Below are 18,558 nucleotides of genomic sequence, written 5' to 3'. Positions count from 1 at the left end.
AGCCCTTTTATATTTAAATTAAATATATTTACAAATACCGATTAATTTCGATAGCTATTATTTCTTATCGAATCCAAGCTCGCTTTGCAACACTTCCGTTCCACCTGGAATTTATTTACGTGCTGAAATTCCGAGTTTTTTTGTGATAAAACAGCCCCCGATGAATGAAAGTGTGTTCCGTATACCGCCAAACAGACAGTGAGCAATGCGCCATACTCTGTCCTTACCTAACCACTGCCCAGAGTGAGAAGCCGCTTACCAATCCGCCAGAGAAATCCCCGCCAAGAAGATGCTATACCTTCGCCGCCTTTTCAGCCAGGAGCTCTCTCCGGCTGCTCAGGGCGACTTTCTGGGCTGCCTGCAGCAGGCGCCCAGTCTCCTGTCCACCGGATTCCCTGGAGCACCTGCACTGGAGAGCCTAAGTTGGTTACACAACTTAGCGCCATGCTTCCCGCTGCGAGGCGACCAAATACAGGTCATCCACGAGCCAAAGCACTTCTACGAAACGCTGGTGCAGCGCATCGGCCAGGCCAAACGCCGTATAGTGCTGGCCAGCTTATACCTGGGCACCGGGCAACTCGAGAACGCCATGGTTCAGACGTTGCGTCACAGCCTGGAGCAAGAGTCTGCACTGAGGCTCAACGTGCTCTTGGACTTTACACGCGGCACGCGGGGAACCCTCAACTCAAAGACTATGCTGCTGCCCCTGGTCCGCGACTTCGCTAGCCAGGTGCAGCTCTCTCTTTACCACACGCCTGATCTGCGCGGGATGACAAAGAGACTCGCTCCGCCACGATGGAATGAGCTACTCGGACTGCAGCACATGAAGGTCTACCTCTTCGACGATGCCGTGATCATCTCAGGGGCCAATCTGTCCAATGACTACTTCACCAACCGGCAGGATCGATACATACTGATTGAGGACAAGCCGTTGGCGGATTTCTATGCTCAGTTCATCGAACGCGTGCAGGAGTTTAGTTTGGCAGTGGCGCCAGATGCCAGCGAGGGACTGCACCGAAACTGGCGAATACTGCCGTACGAGGGCACCAAGGAGCAGTTTATCCAGCTTGCCCAGAAGCGTATCTCCGACTTGGTGCAGGAGACGTTTCAGCGGCAGGCGCGAACAAAGGAGCAGAATCCTCAGGCAGACACGTGGGTTTTTCCCCTACTTGAGATGGGCCAGATCGGCATCCATCACGACAGCGTGGTGACCAAGCGGCTGCTCTCCAACTGCGTGTCTGGCTCACGGCTGAAACTGGCCACCGGGTACTTCAACTTAACGCAGGAGTACATGGACACGCTCACGCACAAGTGCCTGGCCCAGTGCAGCATCCTGATGGCTCATCCAAATGTGAGTCGCTATGGCTATTTAATTAGTTGATTAATAGTTCCGTGACCTGATTTATTTTCCAGGCCAATGGCTTTCAGGGTGCCAAAGGGCCTGCGGGAGGAATTCCGGCTGCCTACACATTGATAGCTAAGAGTTTTTACGAGAGCTTGGTTCGCCGGAAGCAAAACCACCGCGTCAACTTCTTCGAGTACGAGAAGCCTGGCTGGACGTACCATGCTAAAGGATTGTGGTACTACCTGCCCGAGGCGCGACTGCCCAACCTTACGCTCATCGGCTCATCAAACTTTGGGGAGCGATCAGTGAACCGCGATCTGGAGACGCAGGTGTGCCTGGTGACGGCTAATAAGGACCTGAGCCAGCGCTTGCAGGCGGAAGCTGACCGGCTATACGATCTATCACAGACGGCGGAGCGGGAAATTGTCCAACGTCCCGTTCCGCGATGGGTCCAGGCCGTTGTCCGTATATTCAGGAATTTCTTCTAGGCTCTTCGACGTAATAGTTTAATTTTTTTCGTTCTTGTTAAGGCCCATATCCCAGGTAGTTACTTTAGTTTTATAATTCGTGTTTAATCTTTGCCCTGGGCAAGTGTTTCTATTGCTGGTAATTGTTGCTTTTGTACACAGGCTAAAGTTTGTTAAATAATAAAGAGAATGTTATACGGAATCGAAGATACGCTGAATGAAAGCTACCACACTGTGGTCTTATCACCGGGGTGATTTCAAGTTCAGAATCAACCGCATGGGCTATAAAATGTATACATATGTACTTTCATTCATTTTTAATAATTATTATAAAATGTATATATATTATCATTTATTTTAAATAATTGAAATCTAAATAATTGCTTAAAAACGCCTGTTTTTGTTGGTAACATGATTTTATCAAATGTTAACTACCCTCTTTTGGTATTAGTTTTGAGTTGAATGTTTTAAAAATTTGGAATCAAACATCGGAATTAGAAATATACATTTCTAATTCGAAATCTCAAATCCCGCCATTCTGTTACTCATAATGGTCGTTAGGCCTGCAGAAGCAGAAATAACCGGATAAATTAAAGAGCTATTTAGCTATTTACAAGAATGTATTTCGAACTTTCAATGTGTCGAGGTTGTTGAGATTGTTTGCCAATTTTGTTTAAAGCAATCTGCCAGTAATATGTGAACAAAAATATGAAATCTTTGAAATACTTTACTCAATTCTAAGCTTTTAACCAATGTCGATGCTCGCACTTCAATTTATCGCTGTATTGCCATCTCTAAAGCTCTCTCTGTTCTCTCTCAAAAATTGCCGGGCTCGAAAACTTTAGTTAGCTGATTTTTTTTGGCCCGGTAAGACGTAAGACGGGCTGCTTAGCTGCGTGCCAAGTTCGCGAGTTCGGAAGCGCGTTAAACGTTATGTGTTTGCTCGCCGTGAAAGTTAAATTAAAATAAATCTGATTATCGCCAGGCAAAAGGGAAAGAAAAAACAACGCGGCGCGTGCTTACCAAAGTGCAGTAGTGTGTTGAGCTGGAGCGCGACAGTGTTGGTGCACTGGCGGCTGACTTAGCATGTGTGTGTGAGCAGCAAATTCCAAGAATATAACAAAAGCAAAAAACAACAGAGTTTAGCAAAAATGTCAAACAGGCGAAGAGTGCGAACAATTGATTATCTGGCGCTGCAGCAGAGTTTGCGTTTGCAAAAGACACCGGCAACAACAAATGCAGAGGACCAGGTGCCCAAGTCGGGGGAGGAGGAGAACGGCAATGGCCATCATAGTGCCGTTACAGCTGAAACGCCACCCCCACCACCCATCCCGCCCATTCCGCCCATACGATTACGACGCGAGCAGAGCGTCGAGGAGGATGTTGCAAGGTGAGCAAAGCACACCGTTGGTTTCCGAAATTCTGGGCTTTTCCCAACACCAACAGAAACAAGAAAGTCTGCATTGGCACGTAACAGCCGCTCTCTTTCTCTGCTCTCAAAGCCCTGGTTGTGGTTTTCCCCTCTCATTTGCTCTCGCTCTTCATCTCTCGCTGTGCATTTCACCAGTTTTATTTGTTTAAACGTAAACAACGTGTTTTGGGGCCACGTTATCTTGTTGTTGCTCTGGGGGGCTCAACGAACCCCAGAATTTAGCGAACTGCAAGACAGGCACAAAAAACGAACAGCAGCAAATTGCGAATTCTGCCTGAAATTGGACACTGTGTGCAGCGCAATTAAAATTCTGCATAGGTGCACTGCGAGAAATCGTTAGTACTTGTGTAAGTTTTTAATAAATCACGTAATATTTTTCAAAGAAAACATTTTAATGCTCACTCTTTTCATTATTACATATTTTTGTGGCAGTAAAAGTTTAAATTGAAATTTCATAGGAGTCAGAAGTTCTGCTAGGGCTGCTTTTTTATGTAACAAAGATTGTTTTCAGTGACCAACAAGTTTTCACACTTACTGAAGAGCACCATTTTTAATATGTCGAATATGTTTACTGGAAAATGCCTAATTATTTACTAAATCAGGTATACATTAAAAACAAAGTTTATGTTGTATATACTCTCTGCCTTGTTTTTCCGAGTATTTCGGCATTTATCATAGTCGTATTTGTGGTGGCCGCCTCGAGTCTTCCAAGATATTTGCTGATAACGCTGACGGTGGCCTGATAACACATACACACTCACCTTGAGGGACTTACGGATACCTTTTCCGCTGTTTTTTATTGTTGTTTCTTGCGCGGGGCTTATTCATATTATACTAGATTTTTGATTTTATTGCATGGGATGGGTGAGTGTTCATGGGGGTTTTGCTTCGCAGAAAACCACGAATGTCATATGTTAGCAGGAAATTTTCGGCAAACATCAATTTTCTTTTGGCACCTGTTTCTATGGAAACCAAGTGAAATTAGCCGAGATTTATGTGTCTGCTATCCGCTCTCTTTTTTGTTGGTCTCCCTATATTTTGATACCTGTGAATTGATTAGTTTAAGGTTTAGTTTGAAAAGAAGATACCAGTTAGTTGATACTATGTACATATTGTACCAAGCTGTTCTCTAGAAACTTTAGAACGACCTAGTTTGCTATTTCAGAGGTTATAACAACCTTTATAGGGTAATCGATAGCTTGGACATCTGTGAGCGTGGTTCTCATTTGACATTATCTCTCATTTAATGCGGCCAATCGTGTTCTTCTTCAGTTCGTATACCTGTTTTAGGGGCAGGGAAGAAGAAGAAGAGACGGAGGGGAGACTATTGGAAGTTAAAACGCGTTTAATACGTGCGTTTGCCCACTCTGCTTTGTAACCTCTTTCGTTATTCTGTTTTCAAATCGAATTCGCTTTCTTCTCAAATCTCCGTCCATAATGTTTTGTGGTTGTCACCTGGCTAACTGAATGGAATTCCAATGATTGAAGGTCTCTGGCCTAACTGTTGTGGGCCAAGAGCGAGAGAGAGAGAAAGAGAGAGATAGATTGAGCGAGTGAGATCGCGCTCTTGCAACATTCATATTTGTACTTGAACTTGCAGGTTATCTCTCTCTCCTCTCTTTCTCTCTTCTGCTCCTCGTTCTAGCCCTCTCGCTTTGGGCAGTCCGGCATGAGTACAATCAAATCAGTTGGTTATAATTTTGGGCTTTCGTGTGTTTGATAAGCATAATTATGGCGTGTACATAGTACACACATATCAGAAAACATTTCCGCATAGTGCACACGCATGCGCCCCACACACTCACAAACATACACGTGCCACCTCCGTTTACAGTAATTTGGAATTTTCTTATATGTTTTTATATGCCAGTTTACTGCAGAGAACAGCATAAACATGAGATCTAGCGATTGTGTATGATTTATTGATTCCTTTTATTTAAAATAAAAACCCCTCCAAACCTTCAATTAAAATAATTTATATATTTGTATATTAAATATTAAACGCAATTTATTTGGTTACTCTTTTTCATTTTCTCTTCCTAAATTGGAAAGAACTGGCGTTATCTTCGGCATAGGAAGGTTAGCAAGCATAGAAAAATAAAACAAAAAAATATAATTTTGATTGGGAGTCTGATTCTTCTGTTTCAAGTCACTTTGTTTATCACGAACTCGTCCTATCAGTTAATCGGGTAAATTGATCGGTTAGTCATTGAATTTCCAATGCCTCATCAATGGGGACCACGGTGCGAATGTGCAACTTTTATGTATATCTATAAATATGAAGTATACGCACTGTTGGTCACGTGACAGTCGATTTTCATATAGCGCCAATGAAGTTGATTGACTAAGTTCGAATCGTTTTTGTTGTTCTCCTCGTATGGAGAAAAAATACCTACACTGAATGTATAGCTTAAGTAAACACATTGCGTATTAGCTAACAAACGCGTACATAATAAAATGCCATACATTAATAATAAATATTCGCGCGGTAAAGACAATTACGAACCACAAACAAACGCAATACGGTCCACAAACGATCGGATACCCCTTTTGCGTTCCACAACAAAACTTAAACGCTTCTCTATTTCTTGTGCTCTTAAACTCAAATCTCTCTCGCAAAATCTAATTGTATGTTCTCTCTCTCTCTGAGATGCCACAACAAAAACGGCTAAAGTTTAACGGCAGGTATGGCATTTATTGTAAACCGTAGGTTTCACAAATGAAAGCCCTATATTTTCTGCATACTTTTTACATTTTGATTCCTTTTATTTAAAATAAAAACCCCTCCAAAGCTTCAATTAAAATAATTTATATATTTGTACATATATTAAATATTAAACGTAATTTATTTGTGTACTCTTGCTATGCCACACTCTAGCAGTGATGCCAATATTTTTCTGAAAAAAAAATATTGGGAAAAAAAACGAAAAAAATAGGCTGAAAATTTAAAAAAAAAAAGGATGAAAAAACAGGACAGATTTTTTTTCTGAATATTATTTATTTAGTTAACTTTTAATTTAATATTTTAAATGTTTCGTCAAATACGATTCGGGCATTTTATAGGTGTTTCCTGGTTTCCTGGCGACACACTTCATCGGACTTAACAGGCAAAAAGGTTATTTTATTTACTTGAGCAAGAAACATGAAGTGAATAAGAAACTTTTATATTTTTATTGTGGGGAAAAAAACAAATTTTATTAAAAAAACATATATATCGAAAATATCAAATATGTCGATTTTTTTATGATATTTTAAATATTATCATATTTTTTTTTGATAAAAATATTATCGATACGATATTTTTTTAATATCACGACATCCCTACTCTAAATTAAAAGACATGCCTTACAGTCTTCACTAGAACTAGTTGGAAATTATAGGGCTACAAGAAAATATGTTTCCTAAACAAATATTAAAAGCGGCAATAGCTACATATGTGTTCCAACAGTAAGTTAAACATTCTTCAGGCTTTATTTAAGACAATTTTTACGACTCACTTTAAAGACCTCACTATTTCACTCACTAATATAATTATGACAAAATAATAGATTATTATTTAATTACTTACAGCTCGAGATTAATGAACAAGAATTGTATATTATCTTTTAAATATTTTTTATGAATAAATATTTTAAAATAAATATTATAACATTTCAAACACTTATATGAATAACATTTGCCTGGTTATTTGTTCAAGAGGGATGCCAATGTGATCTTGCAAGTAATCACACTTAAGAATAAACAGGAATTCCAGAAGGTGACCAACGATCGTTTGGTTTTCGGTAGCAACTTGCTGCTGATTATGATCGCCTGGTAATTCAATCCGAAAAATCTACAATTTGCCAAAGAAATTAACATTTTGCAGACAAAATTATAAGATTTTTCGGTTTAAATTATTAGGCGATCATAATTTCAAACACTTGTATAAATAACACTTACCTGGTTATTTGTTCAAGAGGGATGCCAATGTGATCTTGCAAGTAATCAGGAACGCATACACTACTACACACACTACGCATACACTACATTCACTGCTCGACCGGTAAGAAAGATGACTTGGAATATTTTGTGACTCTAAATTAGAAGACATGCCTTACAGTCCTCACCAGAACCAGTTGGGAACTATAGGGCTATAGGACACGAAAAATCTACAATTTGCCATATATATTTACACTTTGTGGGCAAAATTGAAAGATTTTTCGGTTTGAATTACCAGGCGAAGAGGAATTCCAGAAGGTGACCAACGATCGTTTGGTTTTCGGTAGCAACCTGCTGCTGATTATGATCGCCTGGTAATTCAATTCGAAAAATCTACAATTTGCCATAAATATTTACATTTTCTAGGCAAAATTGTGAGATTTTTCGGTTTAAATTACCAGGCGAACAGGAATTCCAGAAGGTGACCAACGATCGTTTGGTTTTCGGTAGCAAACTGCTGTACATACGTACGTACATACGTACATACATACATACATACATACATACATACATACATACATACATACATACATACATACATACATACATACATACATACATACATACATACATACATACATACATACATACATACATACATACATACATACATACATACATACATACGTACATACATACATACATACATACGTACATACATACATACATACATACATACATGCCCACAAAATGTAAATATTTATGGTAAATTGGAGATTTTTTTCGGATTGAATTACCAGGCGATCATAATCAGCAGCAGGTTGCTACCGAAAACCAAACGATCGTTGGTCACCTTCTGGAATTCCTGTTCGCCTGGTAATTTAAACCGAAAAATCTCACAATTTTGTCTCCAAAATGTAAATATTTATGGCAAATTGTAGAGTTACACAACTTACATACATACATACATACATACATACATATCGAAAACCAAACGATCGTTGGTCACCTTCTGGAATTCCTGTTCGCCTGGTAATTTAAGCCGAAAAATCTCACAATTTTGCCTAGAAAATTGTAGATTTTTCGAATTGAATTACCAGGCGATCATAATCAGCAGCAGGTTGCTACCGAAAACCAAACGATCGTTGGTCACCTTCTGGAATGCCTGTTCGCCTGGTAATTCAAACCGAAAAATCTTTCAATTTTGCCCACAAAGTGTAAATATATATGGCAAATTGTAGATTTTTCGTGTCCTATAGCCCTATAGTTCCCAACTGGTTCTGGTGAGGACTGTAAGGCATGTCTTCTAATTTAGAGTCACAAAATATTCCAAGTCATCTTTCTTACCGGTCGAGCAGTGAATGTAGTGTATGCGTAGTGTGTGTAGTAGTGTATGCGTTCCTGATTACTTGCAAGATCACATTGGCATCCCTCTTGAACAAATAACCAGGTAAGTGTTATTTATACAAGTGTTTGAAATTATGATCGCCTAATAATTTAAACCGAAAAATCTTATAATTTTGCCTGCAAAATGTTAATTTTTTTGGCAAATTGTAGATTGCCATAATAATTGCGATCATAATCAGCAGCAAGTTGCTACCGAAAACCAAACGATCGTTGGTCACCTTCTGGAATTCCTGTTTATTCTTAAGTGTGATTACTTGCAAGATCACATTGGCATCCCTCTTGAACAAATAATCAGGCAAATGTTATTCATACAAGTGTTTGAAATGTTATAATATTTATTTTAAAATATTTATTCATAAAAAATATTTAAAATATAATATACAATTCTTGTTCATTAATCTCGAGCTGTAAGTAATTAAATAATAATCTATTATTTTGTCATAATTATATTAGTGAGTGAAATAGTGAGGTCTTTAAAGTGAGTGTAAAAATTGTCTTAAATAAAGCCTGAAGAATGTTTAACTTACTGTTGGAACACATAGTTATTGCCGCTTTTAATATTTGTTTAGGAAACATATTTTCTTGTAGCCCTATAGTTCCCAACTAGTTCTAGTGAAGACTGTAGGCATGTCTTCTAATTTAGAGTAGGGATGTCGTGATACCGGGTAAAAGTGATCGTGTTAAAATTACCATAAGGTACCTGATCACTCCGGGTAGCTCAGTGCAGTGAAAAAATAGGCTGAAATTCTCAAAAAAGGATGAAAAAAGAGGACCGATTTTTTTAAGGATTATTTATTTAGTTAACTTTTAATTTAATATTTTAAATGTTTCGTCCACGATGCATTCGTCCTCAACGTTTGATTCATACGTTGCCATTGTGCCAATGCGTTTCAAATACGATTCGGGCATTTTATAGGTGTTTCCTGGTTTCCTGGCGACACACTTTATCGGACTTAACAGGCAAAAAGGTTATTTTATTTACTTGAGCACAGCACATAGTATTTTGCACTTGCTTTTTGGTCTCCCTATGAGCACGAATTTTATAAATTTTTTCATTTATGCTGCACTTGCAGTATTTGCAAGCCTTTGTTTTTATCACTTTGGTCCTTTGTGAACCAATTTTTTAAATCTGGCTGGTCAAGCCAGAAATCGCGAAATTTTTATTTATACCCCTAATATGCCACATAGTTTGCAAACAAAAAAATGTGGAATTATACAAATTAAATTTTAAAAATTCTTACATTGTCTAAAAAGGACAGATTTCCGGATAGAAAAACTTAAAAAAGGACAGATTTCCGGGTTGCGGCTGTTTGACATTTTTTCCGGATGAAGCAGTAAAAAACAGGACAGATCTGTCCGGAAAAAGGCTAAATTGTCATCACTGGTCTCGAGTAGTTTCTCACTGAAATGAAACTTTTTAATAGCTAAACCGACAACTCCGATTTGTAGTGGCCACCCACAAGTTGCTCTCCGCTGCGGGATGCGTCGGTCGTGCGCTCACCGCTCGCGCTTTTCAGTTCGCCGCGATTGGCAGTGAATAGCAGTCGACTTGGGGGCGACACCGCTTCGTCGGCACCGCGGCACACAATCGCTTGCGCTACATACAGATCCGTATACTATACGCATTGGCGAATAGATGGGGAATATTCTTGTTAAAAGTGCTAATAAATTGACTGGCTGCCGCGGCAAGTGCTGCGCGTTATGAAATTCGAAAGGGTTCGGTGCGAGGCGTGCGAACTACTGTCGCCTATTTGCCATTCGTCGTGATAACCCAGCCGGAAAACTACACACTGCTGCGGTGGGAGATAGTGCACCCCCACCAGTGAGATTCCAGCGATCGGAGAAGGGAATCGGCAGCCGGGTGCGCCGCGTAACGCGTACCGGGGATCGGTCATCCAGTCCAGTCCAGTCCAGTCATCGTTCGCTGGCTCCCGTCTAAAGTTCTCTCCAGCTCCACCAGCTTATAATTGTGAGCTGTCGTTTTTATTTGCTCTCGGCTCGTTACGCCGCTGTTATTGTCCCCGGAGTGGGTTGTGTATGGTGCGGTGCAATTAGATGTGCATAAATCTGGCTGCGACACCCACCGGAGACTCCGAAAGTAACAATAGCCCTCGATTGCGGCGATTAAGCACAGTTTAAAACAGCGGCATTATCGAGCAACCAGTTGAGAGCAGAGACGAGGATTGCACTCCAAGGTTCTCTCTCGTCTCGCTGCGACTCGCTGATTACTGCCAGTTTTGGAGCTATTGGACTCGGCAGACAGTGATTCCCCGGAAGGAAGGCTGCAAAATGCGTCCGAAGAAGTGAGTGAGCCGCGCCAATAGGCTGATGAAAAGTGTGGTGCGATTTGCACAACAATCACAACAGTTTTTTGGTCTGAATAAATTAAACCTCTGCTCAAATTAGGGCATAATCGCAGGCGTGACAAGCGGCTGTCTGCAGCACCGGCAGCAGTCAGATAAGATAGGGATGTCCTCCCAAAACCTCGCCGCTTTCACTCCCTTGGATACACTGCCAAACTTTCATGTGATGCACACGAAAAAGCTTAGAAATTATTCTAACAGCGCGAAATTAATTTGAAAGTTAAAAACAAAAATTCTAAGTTAGTTCGGGAAATCTTTTGAATACCTTCTTGATTTAGCTGTTCAATTGTACGAGTACTTATAATTCAATAGTTGTCATAGCTAAAAGCATTATAAGAAACCATAACACATATTTGGAATATTGCCACAACTAAAAAAAGTTTTTTGGCAAATCGATTGATATTGACAAAACTATATAAAAATGAAAAACTATCAAGGTATCAAAATACCGCAGCTTTGGGCGGTTTGTGGTCGTTAAAGTGGGCGTGGCAGCATCATTTAATAAACTTGCACTGCGTCTATTTCTCTGGAATGTGTTCTGTTTGCTGTTCAATACTAAAGCTATTTTTTGAGTGCATAATATTTATCTGGGTTATCGGCGATTAGGCGGCACTTGTCCGCCGATACAATTAGCGAAACAATTAGAGCAAGCCCTTAGATTAGTGCAAATATACTATCAACCATGACATTCAACCTTATCATCGACCCTTTTCGGATCTTACAGAGTTGAGTACCGTGTGAAGCAGACGCCTTCGCGTCCAGTGCAGATGGCCCGTAGTCGGATTGGAGCTCTAGAGGAGGACATGCCCCCTGAGGATGAGTTGGCGGCGCACTATGAGGCGTTCGGCACCACTCCGCCACGTACCAGGCTCAAAATAAAGAACCGCGACTGGGAACGCAAACAGAAGGTGGTCAATGTGACAGCGTGAGTATACACCAACAATACATACGGGGTGATCCATATGGATATCATAATATACGGTATCAGGGTGGACGCGATAAGGGTTTGCGTCCGTGCTAGGTACGAGATCGGGAATAGTGACGAACGCTACCATATGTTGCACTTGATAGTGTGATCTGTATGGCTAACACATTTTCGTAACCGCTCTTACTTGAAAATGGAAATAATTTCAATTCACCTTCAAATATTTATTCTTCATATAAAATTAAACATATGTTATTCAAAGAAATGTCCTGCCTTCTGTGTAAAAACTGGATTTAAATATAGTTATAGCTATAATCAAAATCTAATCAAAATCTAGCAATACATATTACCTGACCTCAAGAATATCCAAAGAACATAAAAAAAATTTTAGAATTCTAAGAAAGTTGCTTACGTTGATTATGGTATCCGCTCCTTTTCCACCAATACTTGTAACAGACCACTTTCTGAACGCTTTTTCTCAGTTCCGCAGACTTACCGGCCAGTGTGGGTGGCACCCCTAAAAAGACCAGGACGGCCAGATCCCGCGTCCTGCGACGCAACACAATGGACTGCGCCCTGCTCAACGAGATGTTTGTCAACGATGAGAACAAGCGGACGGATAAGCGGTTGCAGTCTCTCCTTCGCGACTCGGAACGGGAGATGAAGAACTCGTTGGCGACGACGGCGGTGGCTCCTCCACGAGGAAATAGCTTCCACGAGACAGCTCATCCACTTGAGTCGCTGGACCAGATCATGCCGCTCAATTCGGAGGGGATGGCGCAGATTCCACTGCGAATCGCTTCCAAGGTGGTGGAGAGCTGTAATCGCTATCGCTGCGTCTCCTCACGGCCCATTGGCTATCGCTCCTCGGCGCCGCCATTGGCTTTTGCTGCGCAACTTCCCGCTGGAATGCTAAGGAGTGATGGAAGAGCTACAGCTGGGTTGGGGAAAAGAAAGGACTTCCACGAGACCTTTGCCAATCTAATAAAGCTCGGTAGCGTAGACCGACAAGACGCGAAACTATCACAGGAGGAGCATACCTGGCAGACTGAGCTGAAGGATCTCATCTGGCTAGAGCTGCAGGCCTGGCAAGCAGACAGAACTGTGGAGCAGCAGGACAAGTACCTCTTCGAAGCGCGACAGGGAGTCTCCGATCTGCTCACCCACATTATAAACTACAAGTTCCAGCCGCGTTATCGCCGCGAGCCGAGTCTGATCAGCCTGGATAGTGGCATTCATTCCGACAGCAACTCCAATGCCAGCTGTATGTCAAACCATTCTTCAAAAGTAAACCCTTAGTCATTATTAACATCTATTCCAGCTCCACTGCCTAGCAAGATGTGCCAAGGCTGCATGTCGCTGTACTGCAAGGATTGCATGGACCATCAGGAGTTGGCGCTGCGAGAAGTAGAGGGTATGCTGACGCGCCTGGAAGCTGCAGAAGCACTCTACCCTTCCTCACAGGCAATGGGCGCCCTGCATCCCATTTACAAATCACAGAGCTTTGTAGGCCGCATCAAGTCCATGTGCTTGTGGTACAACATTACCAAGCAAAACAAGTTGAAGCTCAGTATTCTGGGAAAAATTCTGGCAAGACTGCAAGATGAGAAGTTCTCTTGGCCCGTGTGCACTTCATCCTACATCGCTTCCGACAGCGGTAGTTCATCAGCATCGGGTGTAGAAAACGATGATTCGGCTGTCAACTCAATGGATTCATCCCAGCCACCCAGTGTGGCCGGATCAGCCTCGCGGAAGGGTGTCACACCGTCTCCCAAAGTGCAATTCATGCTAAACGACGCCACCCACGTTCCAGGCGAGACATCAAGTAGCAATGAGTAAGTTGGTACAGTATTGGTACTGAAAAACAAGATATAACTTCCATTTTCCTTTAGATCCACCTCCACGGAGATAAGCCAGTGGTCCAGTGAGTGCTCTCACGGGCATATGCGCAAGGGATCCATTCACGACATCAACATTTTCAGTGTTGAGCCGTTGGGTACGTGCAGTCACAATGGAACAGGAGAGCAGTCTACTGGACTGTATCGCAAGTTCATAGAAAATGTGCTCAAAAGTCGGGGACTGGCCAAGTCGCTGGCTTTTCTACACAAGCTGCACAACGTGGCATTGTACAAGGCTCACATTGCTCTAGAGAAACCCGGAGCTGAGGACTTTGATTACGAGTCAGATGCAGAGTCCATTGAAGAAGACGTACCAAGGCTAGATCCTCAAATCAGTCGCGAACAGGTTGTGGAGCTGCGCACCTACGGCTACTGGAGCGAGGAAGCCCAATCGATAAATCTGCCCTCGTACATTCCCACCTTTGTATTTCTGAGCGGAATTCCGTTGCAGTTCATGCATGAGTTCCTGCGCATGCGTCTCGAAACGAGACCCGTTCGACCCAATCCCCTGAGCCTGGAACAGTTGATGAAGGAGCTTAGGGAGGGCTTGACCCTAGCTTTGACCCATCGAGAGCGATACCAGCGGCACATAACCACCGCGCTGGTGGAGAATGAGGCGGAACTGGGCAGTTACATTAGTATTTTAAACCACTATGATGCTACGGTGCGAAAGACTTTCGAGCTGTATCTGGACTACATTGATCAACTGGTGCTGGTTGCCGTTCCGGAGGGCAACCAGAAATCCGTCCTTGAGAAGGAGTGGATGTTTACCAAGCTCATCAGTCCCATGATAAAGGGCATGCACACGTTAGCATCCCAAAAGTTCTGTGGCATAATCAGCAAGCTTTTGCGGAGCATTTCCGAACGCCTGGTGAAGCGCACCGTTGAGCTGGATCAACAGATCGATGGCACAGCCGACACTGACGACAACGAGGAGGTTAAATGGCAACTGCTGACTATTTGCCGAGAGACACAATCGCTGCTCACAGTCGAACGAGAGCGTTCAATTAAGGTGCTCTTCTTTGCCAAAACCTTCTGTCGCGACGTAGAGACGACGGATTTTCATCGCGAGCATTACGAACATGATGTGGCCAACCAGCAGCATGACTTCATCTGTTCGGACGTAAAGGCAGCGTTCAAGCTGTTGCAGCAGGACGTATTGCAGGTGCGCAACAAGTTGACGGCAATAATTGAAGGGGTGCAAAAACGGTGCTGTTTGAGCAACATGCGAGATTTGGATGAGCAGGACAAACAGGCTGTTCTATCGCGCACTCGGGAGATTTTGCATCAGGGATATAAATTTGGGTTCGAGTATCACAAGGACGTCATTCGGTTGTTCGAGCAGAAGATTATGGACCAAAAGGACAGCGGTGCTCACACGGTAGATCTTGCCCTAGGAATTATCGCTTACGCTAAGATGTGGATGCATTTCGTAATGGAGCGTTGCGAGCGTGGGCGAGGAATGCGTCCCCGTTGGGCTTCCCAGGGTCTGGAGTTTCTGATTCTTGCGTGTGATCCACAAATCACCCAACACTTGGACGACGACGAGTTTGAGTCGCTAAAGCAGCAGATGGATCGCTGTATTTCGCACGTGATTGGTATCACCTCGGAACCCGAAAAGGTCGCCAAGAAAAAGGCTTCGCCACGCACTCGCAAGACTTCTTCACCGGCCACCTCGCGTTCCCGGACACCAACACGGACTCCAATGTCCGCCGGCATGAACCTTAATCCTAATACGCCACCACTGCAATCGCCACCGTACAACAAATTACTGCATCCGCAGTTCAGCCTAAAGGAGAATCTGTTAGGAAACTCCTTCAGCTCCGTTGACAGTTCAGACTACGTTGACACTCCGTGTCAAAGGAGTCCCAACGGCGAGTTGCGTCTGATGGTGCCCCAGACGCCTCCCACTCCAGCATCTCCTGGAAAGAGAAGCCTAGAAAGCACACCCTTGGCCTTGCGGCAGGAACGAGTTAGAGATGCCGTCAACCGTTTGGATATGGATCTAGAGGACGGGCTGCGCGAACGGATGTTGATTGGACAGGTCAAGTCTCTTAACTCCAGCGACAAGGTGCATATAAGGGCACGTAGCGTTCATTTCCGCTGGCATCGTGGTATTAAGATAGGCCAGGGACGATTCGGCAAGGTGTACACGGCGGTGAACAATAACTCGGGAGAGCTGATGGCCATGAAAGAGATCGCAATCCAGCCGGGAGAGACGCGAGCGCTCAAGAACGTGGCCGAAGAGCTAAAGATCCTGGAAGGAATAAAGCACAAAAACCTGGTGCGCTACTATGGCATCGAGGTGCACCGCGAAGAGCTGCTTATTTTCATGGAGCTGTGCTCTGAGGGCACCCTGGAGTCGCTGGTGGAGCTGACTGGGAATCTGCCAGAGGCACTTACGCGCCGATTCACCGCCCAGCTGTTGTCGGGCGTGTCTGAGCTACACAAGCATGGTATTGTGCACCGCGACATCAAGACCGCTAACATATTCCTCGTGGACGGCAGCAACAGCCTGAAACTAGGTGATTTCGGATCAGCAGTCAAGATCCAGGCGCACACCACCGTGCCCGGCGAGCTGCAGGGCTACGTCGGCACGCAGGCTTATATGGCGCCGGAGATGTTCACAAAGACCAACAGCGATGGCCATGGCAGGGCCGCCGATATCTGGTCGGTGGGCTGTGTGGTTGTCGAGATGGCGTCGGGCAAGGTGAGTGCTTCACATTGTAGATAAGCATTCCGTGCTACGGGCCGGGGTGTACAGACTATTTCACAATGTTGGATTATTCGTGCTTAGCTTTAGGAGCCATTTTATATATTTTCATAATTATCCACTCATTTATGCAATATGGCGATGTGAAAAGTTACTTGCCAAATTACTCTAATTGTAGTGATTCAAATAAAATACATTTTTTTAATGAATGCATTTTACGAATACAGTATAAGATCAACTTTAACTAGTATTTCTATGATAACATAATAATATAATTTGTTATTATCCAAATATTAACTTTGAATAAAAATATTTAAATACACTTCATGGAAATAATATCGAATTCAGTTGCTAAGATATTTGCTTATTGTATATATTATATCTTTGGTTTCCTTACAGCGTCCGTGGGCCCAGTTTGATTCGAACTTCCAGATCATGTTCAAAGTGGGCATGGGCGAGAAGCCGCAGGCGCCGGAAAGCCTATCCCAGGAGGGTCACGACTTCATCGATCATTGTCTGCAGCACGATCCCAAGATCCGTTTGACGGCAGTGGAACTGCTGGAGCACAATTTTTGCAAGGTACGTACGCCAGTGATTAGCCCGCTTCCAAATGTTGCTAATTGATTTTCGTTTCCATGTGCAGTACGGGCGAGACGAGTGCAGCAGCGAGCAGTTGCAGATGCAGGTGCGTGGCTCTTTCCGGCGGAATGTGGCGACCAGCAGCAGCTAAGCGCAACCTGGTGCCTGCTTCACTAGCTTGTGGCTCACCCCCACATATGATGCATATGTACATCGGTGTGCATTTCGTTTAGTGTCTAATTTATGTGAATGCCGATTATTTGAATGGCCACGTCTGGTTTTATGTTTGACAATATATAACCCGTATAAAATAATCAAAAGCCTTTCGTACCGTACCCAAATTAATTTCATGCAAGTGAAAATTACACGTATTTTAATATATCTGCGATTTAGTTTTTAATTCATCAATTGATTTGATGATGACTATCCGTAGATGGGATAGATAGTCGAAACTTCGGGCGTAGCATTTGTGGTTTCAGCCGAGGGAGGTCCAGGGAATCCAGTGCCAGTGGTACCATCGACGGGAGCACCTGTTGGCGGAGTTGGGTCCGGGGTGGCAAGACTGGAGAAAGCCGAGACCCACGAGGAGCACAGCATGAAGACCAGCCAGAGGCTAAACAGCAGGTTGAAGTCTGCAACGAATTGAGTGGGTTACTCGAGTGGTCCACGGATTGTATTGGCGGTTACTCCTTTTACAATACTTACATTTCATGGTGACGGCGTGTTAAAGACTGTTGAACTGCCCAGAACGGCCAGCGCCTTTTATGGAGAACCACTTGGCCGTGGGGATAAATTGGTATATTTAATTAATTTACCACAACACTATTTATCTGGCATTGGCTTATCATTATTTATTTGTTATCGTATTTACCACTTGGATATTAAGAAGTGCGCAACGCGGATTTCACGACTGTTTTAAGCGGAAGACACTTATCTATTCTTGGAAGACACTGGGAATATGTAGCCAATTTGGCCGCGCGAGTTATCCAAATCCATATACTAGTATTTTCATTCACCAGCAGATCAATTGTAGGTCAGGAATGATGGTCTTGGTTTGTAATGCATTTATTTCAATTTATTCGGCTCGTGATTATTTTTGCATACATTAATAGCGGCTCTTGGCCATATGGAAACGAGTCAAACTTAACGACAAACAGTAAGGTAACGTAATGATACACAGATCGAATACAGGATAGTTAGTTGGATAGTACGTACTGATAGTTCGGTAAACAGTTTAGAAGATAATCATACATATATAGCAACAATGAACACAGCAACTAGTTTGATATATGTATCTGGTTGTCCTTTAACGTTTCTCATATAATTTCCATTGTAAATAACATACGTATAGTATTTTTGTATATATATTATTTGTAGATTATTGATAGCTTTGGATCGCTATCGAAACATACTATTTCGCTAACGGCTTGAACAGACAAACACACATAGGTTATGTATCTATATCTTTTTAAATCGTCCATCGCATTACTTGCGTTCCTGGGATGTATATA

General features: G+C 42.9%; 3 protein-coding genes across 4 annotated transcripts; 2 read left to right on the top strand and 1 right to left on the bottom strand.

Moving 5' to 3' along the window:
* Window positions 1-39: 39 nt before the first annotated feature.
* On the top strand, window positions 40-2,019 carry LOC6553863 (CDP-diacylglycerol--glycerol-3-phosphate 3-phosphatidyltransferase, mitochondrial). The gene is made up of 2 exons (XM_001979570.3): window positions 40-1,351; window positions 1,414-2,019. Exons 1-2 carry the CDS (start codon window positions 290-292, stop codon window positions 1,831-1,833), a joined length of 1,482 nt encoding a protein of 493 aa, XP_001979606.1. The 5' UTR covers window positions 40-289; the 3' UTR covers window positions 1,834-2,019.
* A 574-nt stretch (window positions 2,020-2,593) lies between these two features.
* LOC6553864 (mitogen-activated protein kinase kinase kinase 4) lies at window positions 2,594-17,359 on the top strand. 2 transcript variants are annotated; one of them, XM_001979571.3, is made up of 7 exons: window positions 2,594-3,202; window positions 11,657-11,857; window positions 12,340-13,121; window positions 13,179-13,692; window positions 13,750-16,465; window positions 16,868-17,047; window positions 17,112-17,359. In XM_001979571.3, exons 1-7 carry the CDS (start codon window positions 2,964-2,966, stop codon window positions 17,196-17,198), a joined length of 4,719 nt encoding a protein of 1,572 aa, XP_001979607.2. In that variant the 5' UTR covers window positions 2,594-2,963; the 3' UTR covers window positions 17,199-17,359. The 2 variants fall into 2 exon arrangements, with proteins under 2 accessions (XP_001979607.2, XP_015009699.1); XM_015154213.2 differs by lacking the exon at window positions 2,594-3,202 and adding an exon at window positions 10,089-10,872.
* A 44-nt stretch (window positions 17,360-17,403) lies between these two features.
* On the bottom strand, window positions 17,404-17,831 carry LOC6553865. The gene is made up of 2 exons (XM_001979572.3): window positions 17,753-17,831; window positions 17,404-17,679 (listed from the first exon to the last, which is right to left on the bottom strand). Exons 1-2 carry the CDS (start codon window positions 17,757-17,759, stop codon window positions 17,471-17,473), a joined length of 216 nt encoding a protein of 71 aa, XP_001979608.1. The 5' UTR covers window positions 17,760-17,831; the 3' UTR covers window positions 17,404-17,470.
* Between the last annotated feature and the right edge of the window lie 727 nt (window positions 17,832-18,558).

The sequence above is a fragment of the Drosophila erecta genome, unplaced genomic scaffold (genome assembly GCF_003286155.1).
Source record: "Drosophila erecta strain 14021-0224.00,06,07 unplaced genomic scaffold, DereRS2 tig00000000-arrow-pilon, whole genome shotgun sequence".
Taxonomy (NCBI): Eukaryota; Metazoa; Arthropoda; class Insecta; order Diptera; family Drosophilidae; genus Drosophila; species Drosophila erecta.
The sequence above is the reverse complement of the archived record's forward strand: the minus strand, read 5'-3'. Positions and strand labels throughout refer to the sequence as shown.

Coding starts and splice junctions, on each gene's coding strand:
- LOC6553863 (XM_001979570.3), top strand. CDS start 290: ATGCTATACCTTCGCCGCCTTTTCAGCCAGGAGCTCTCTCCGGCTGCT. Junction 1,352..1,413: donor TCCTGATGGCTCATCCAAAT/GTGAGTCGCTAT, acceptor TTTATTTTCCAG/GCCAATGGCTTTCAGGGTGC.
- LOC6553864 (XM_001979571.3), top strand. CDS start 2,964: ATGTCAAACAGGCGAAGAGTGCGAACAATTGATTATCTGGCGCTGCAG. Junction 3,203..11,656: donor GTCGAGGAGGATGTTGCAAG/GTGAGCAAAGCA, acceptor CGGATCTTACAG/AGTTGAGTACCGTGTGAAGC. Junction 11,858..12,339: donor AAGGTGGTCAATGTGACAGC/GTGAGTATACAC, acceptor GCTTTTTCTCAG/TTCCGCAGACTTACCGGCCA.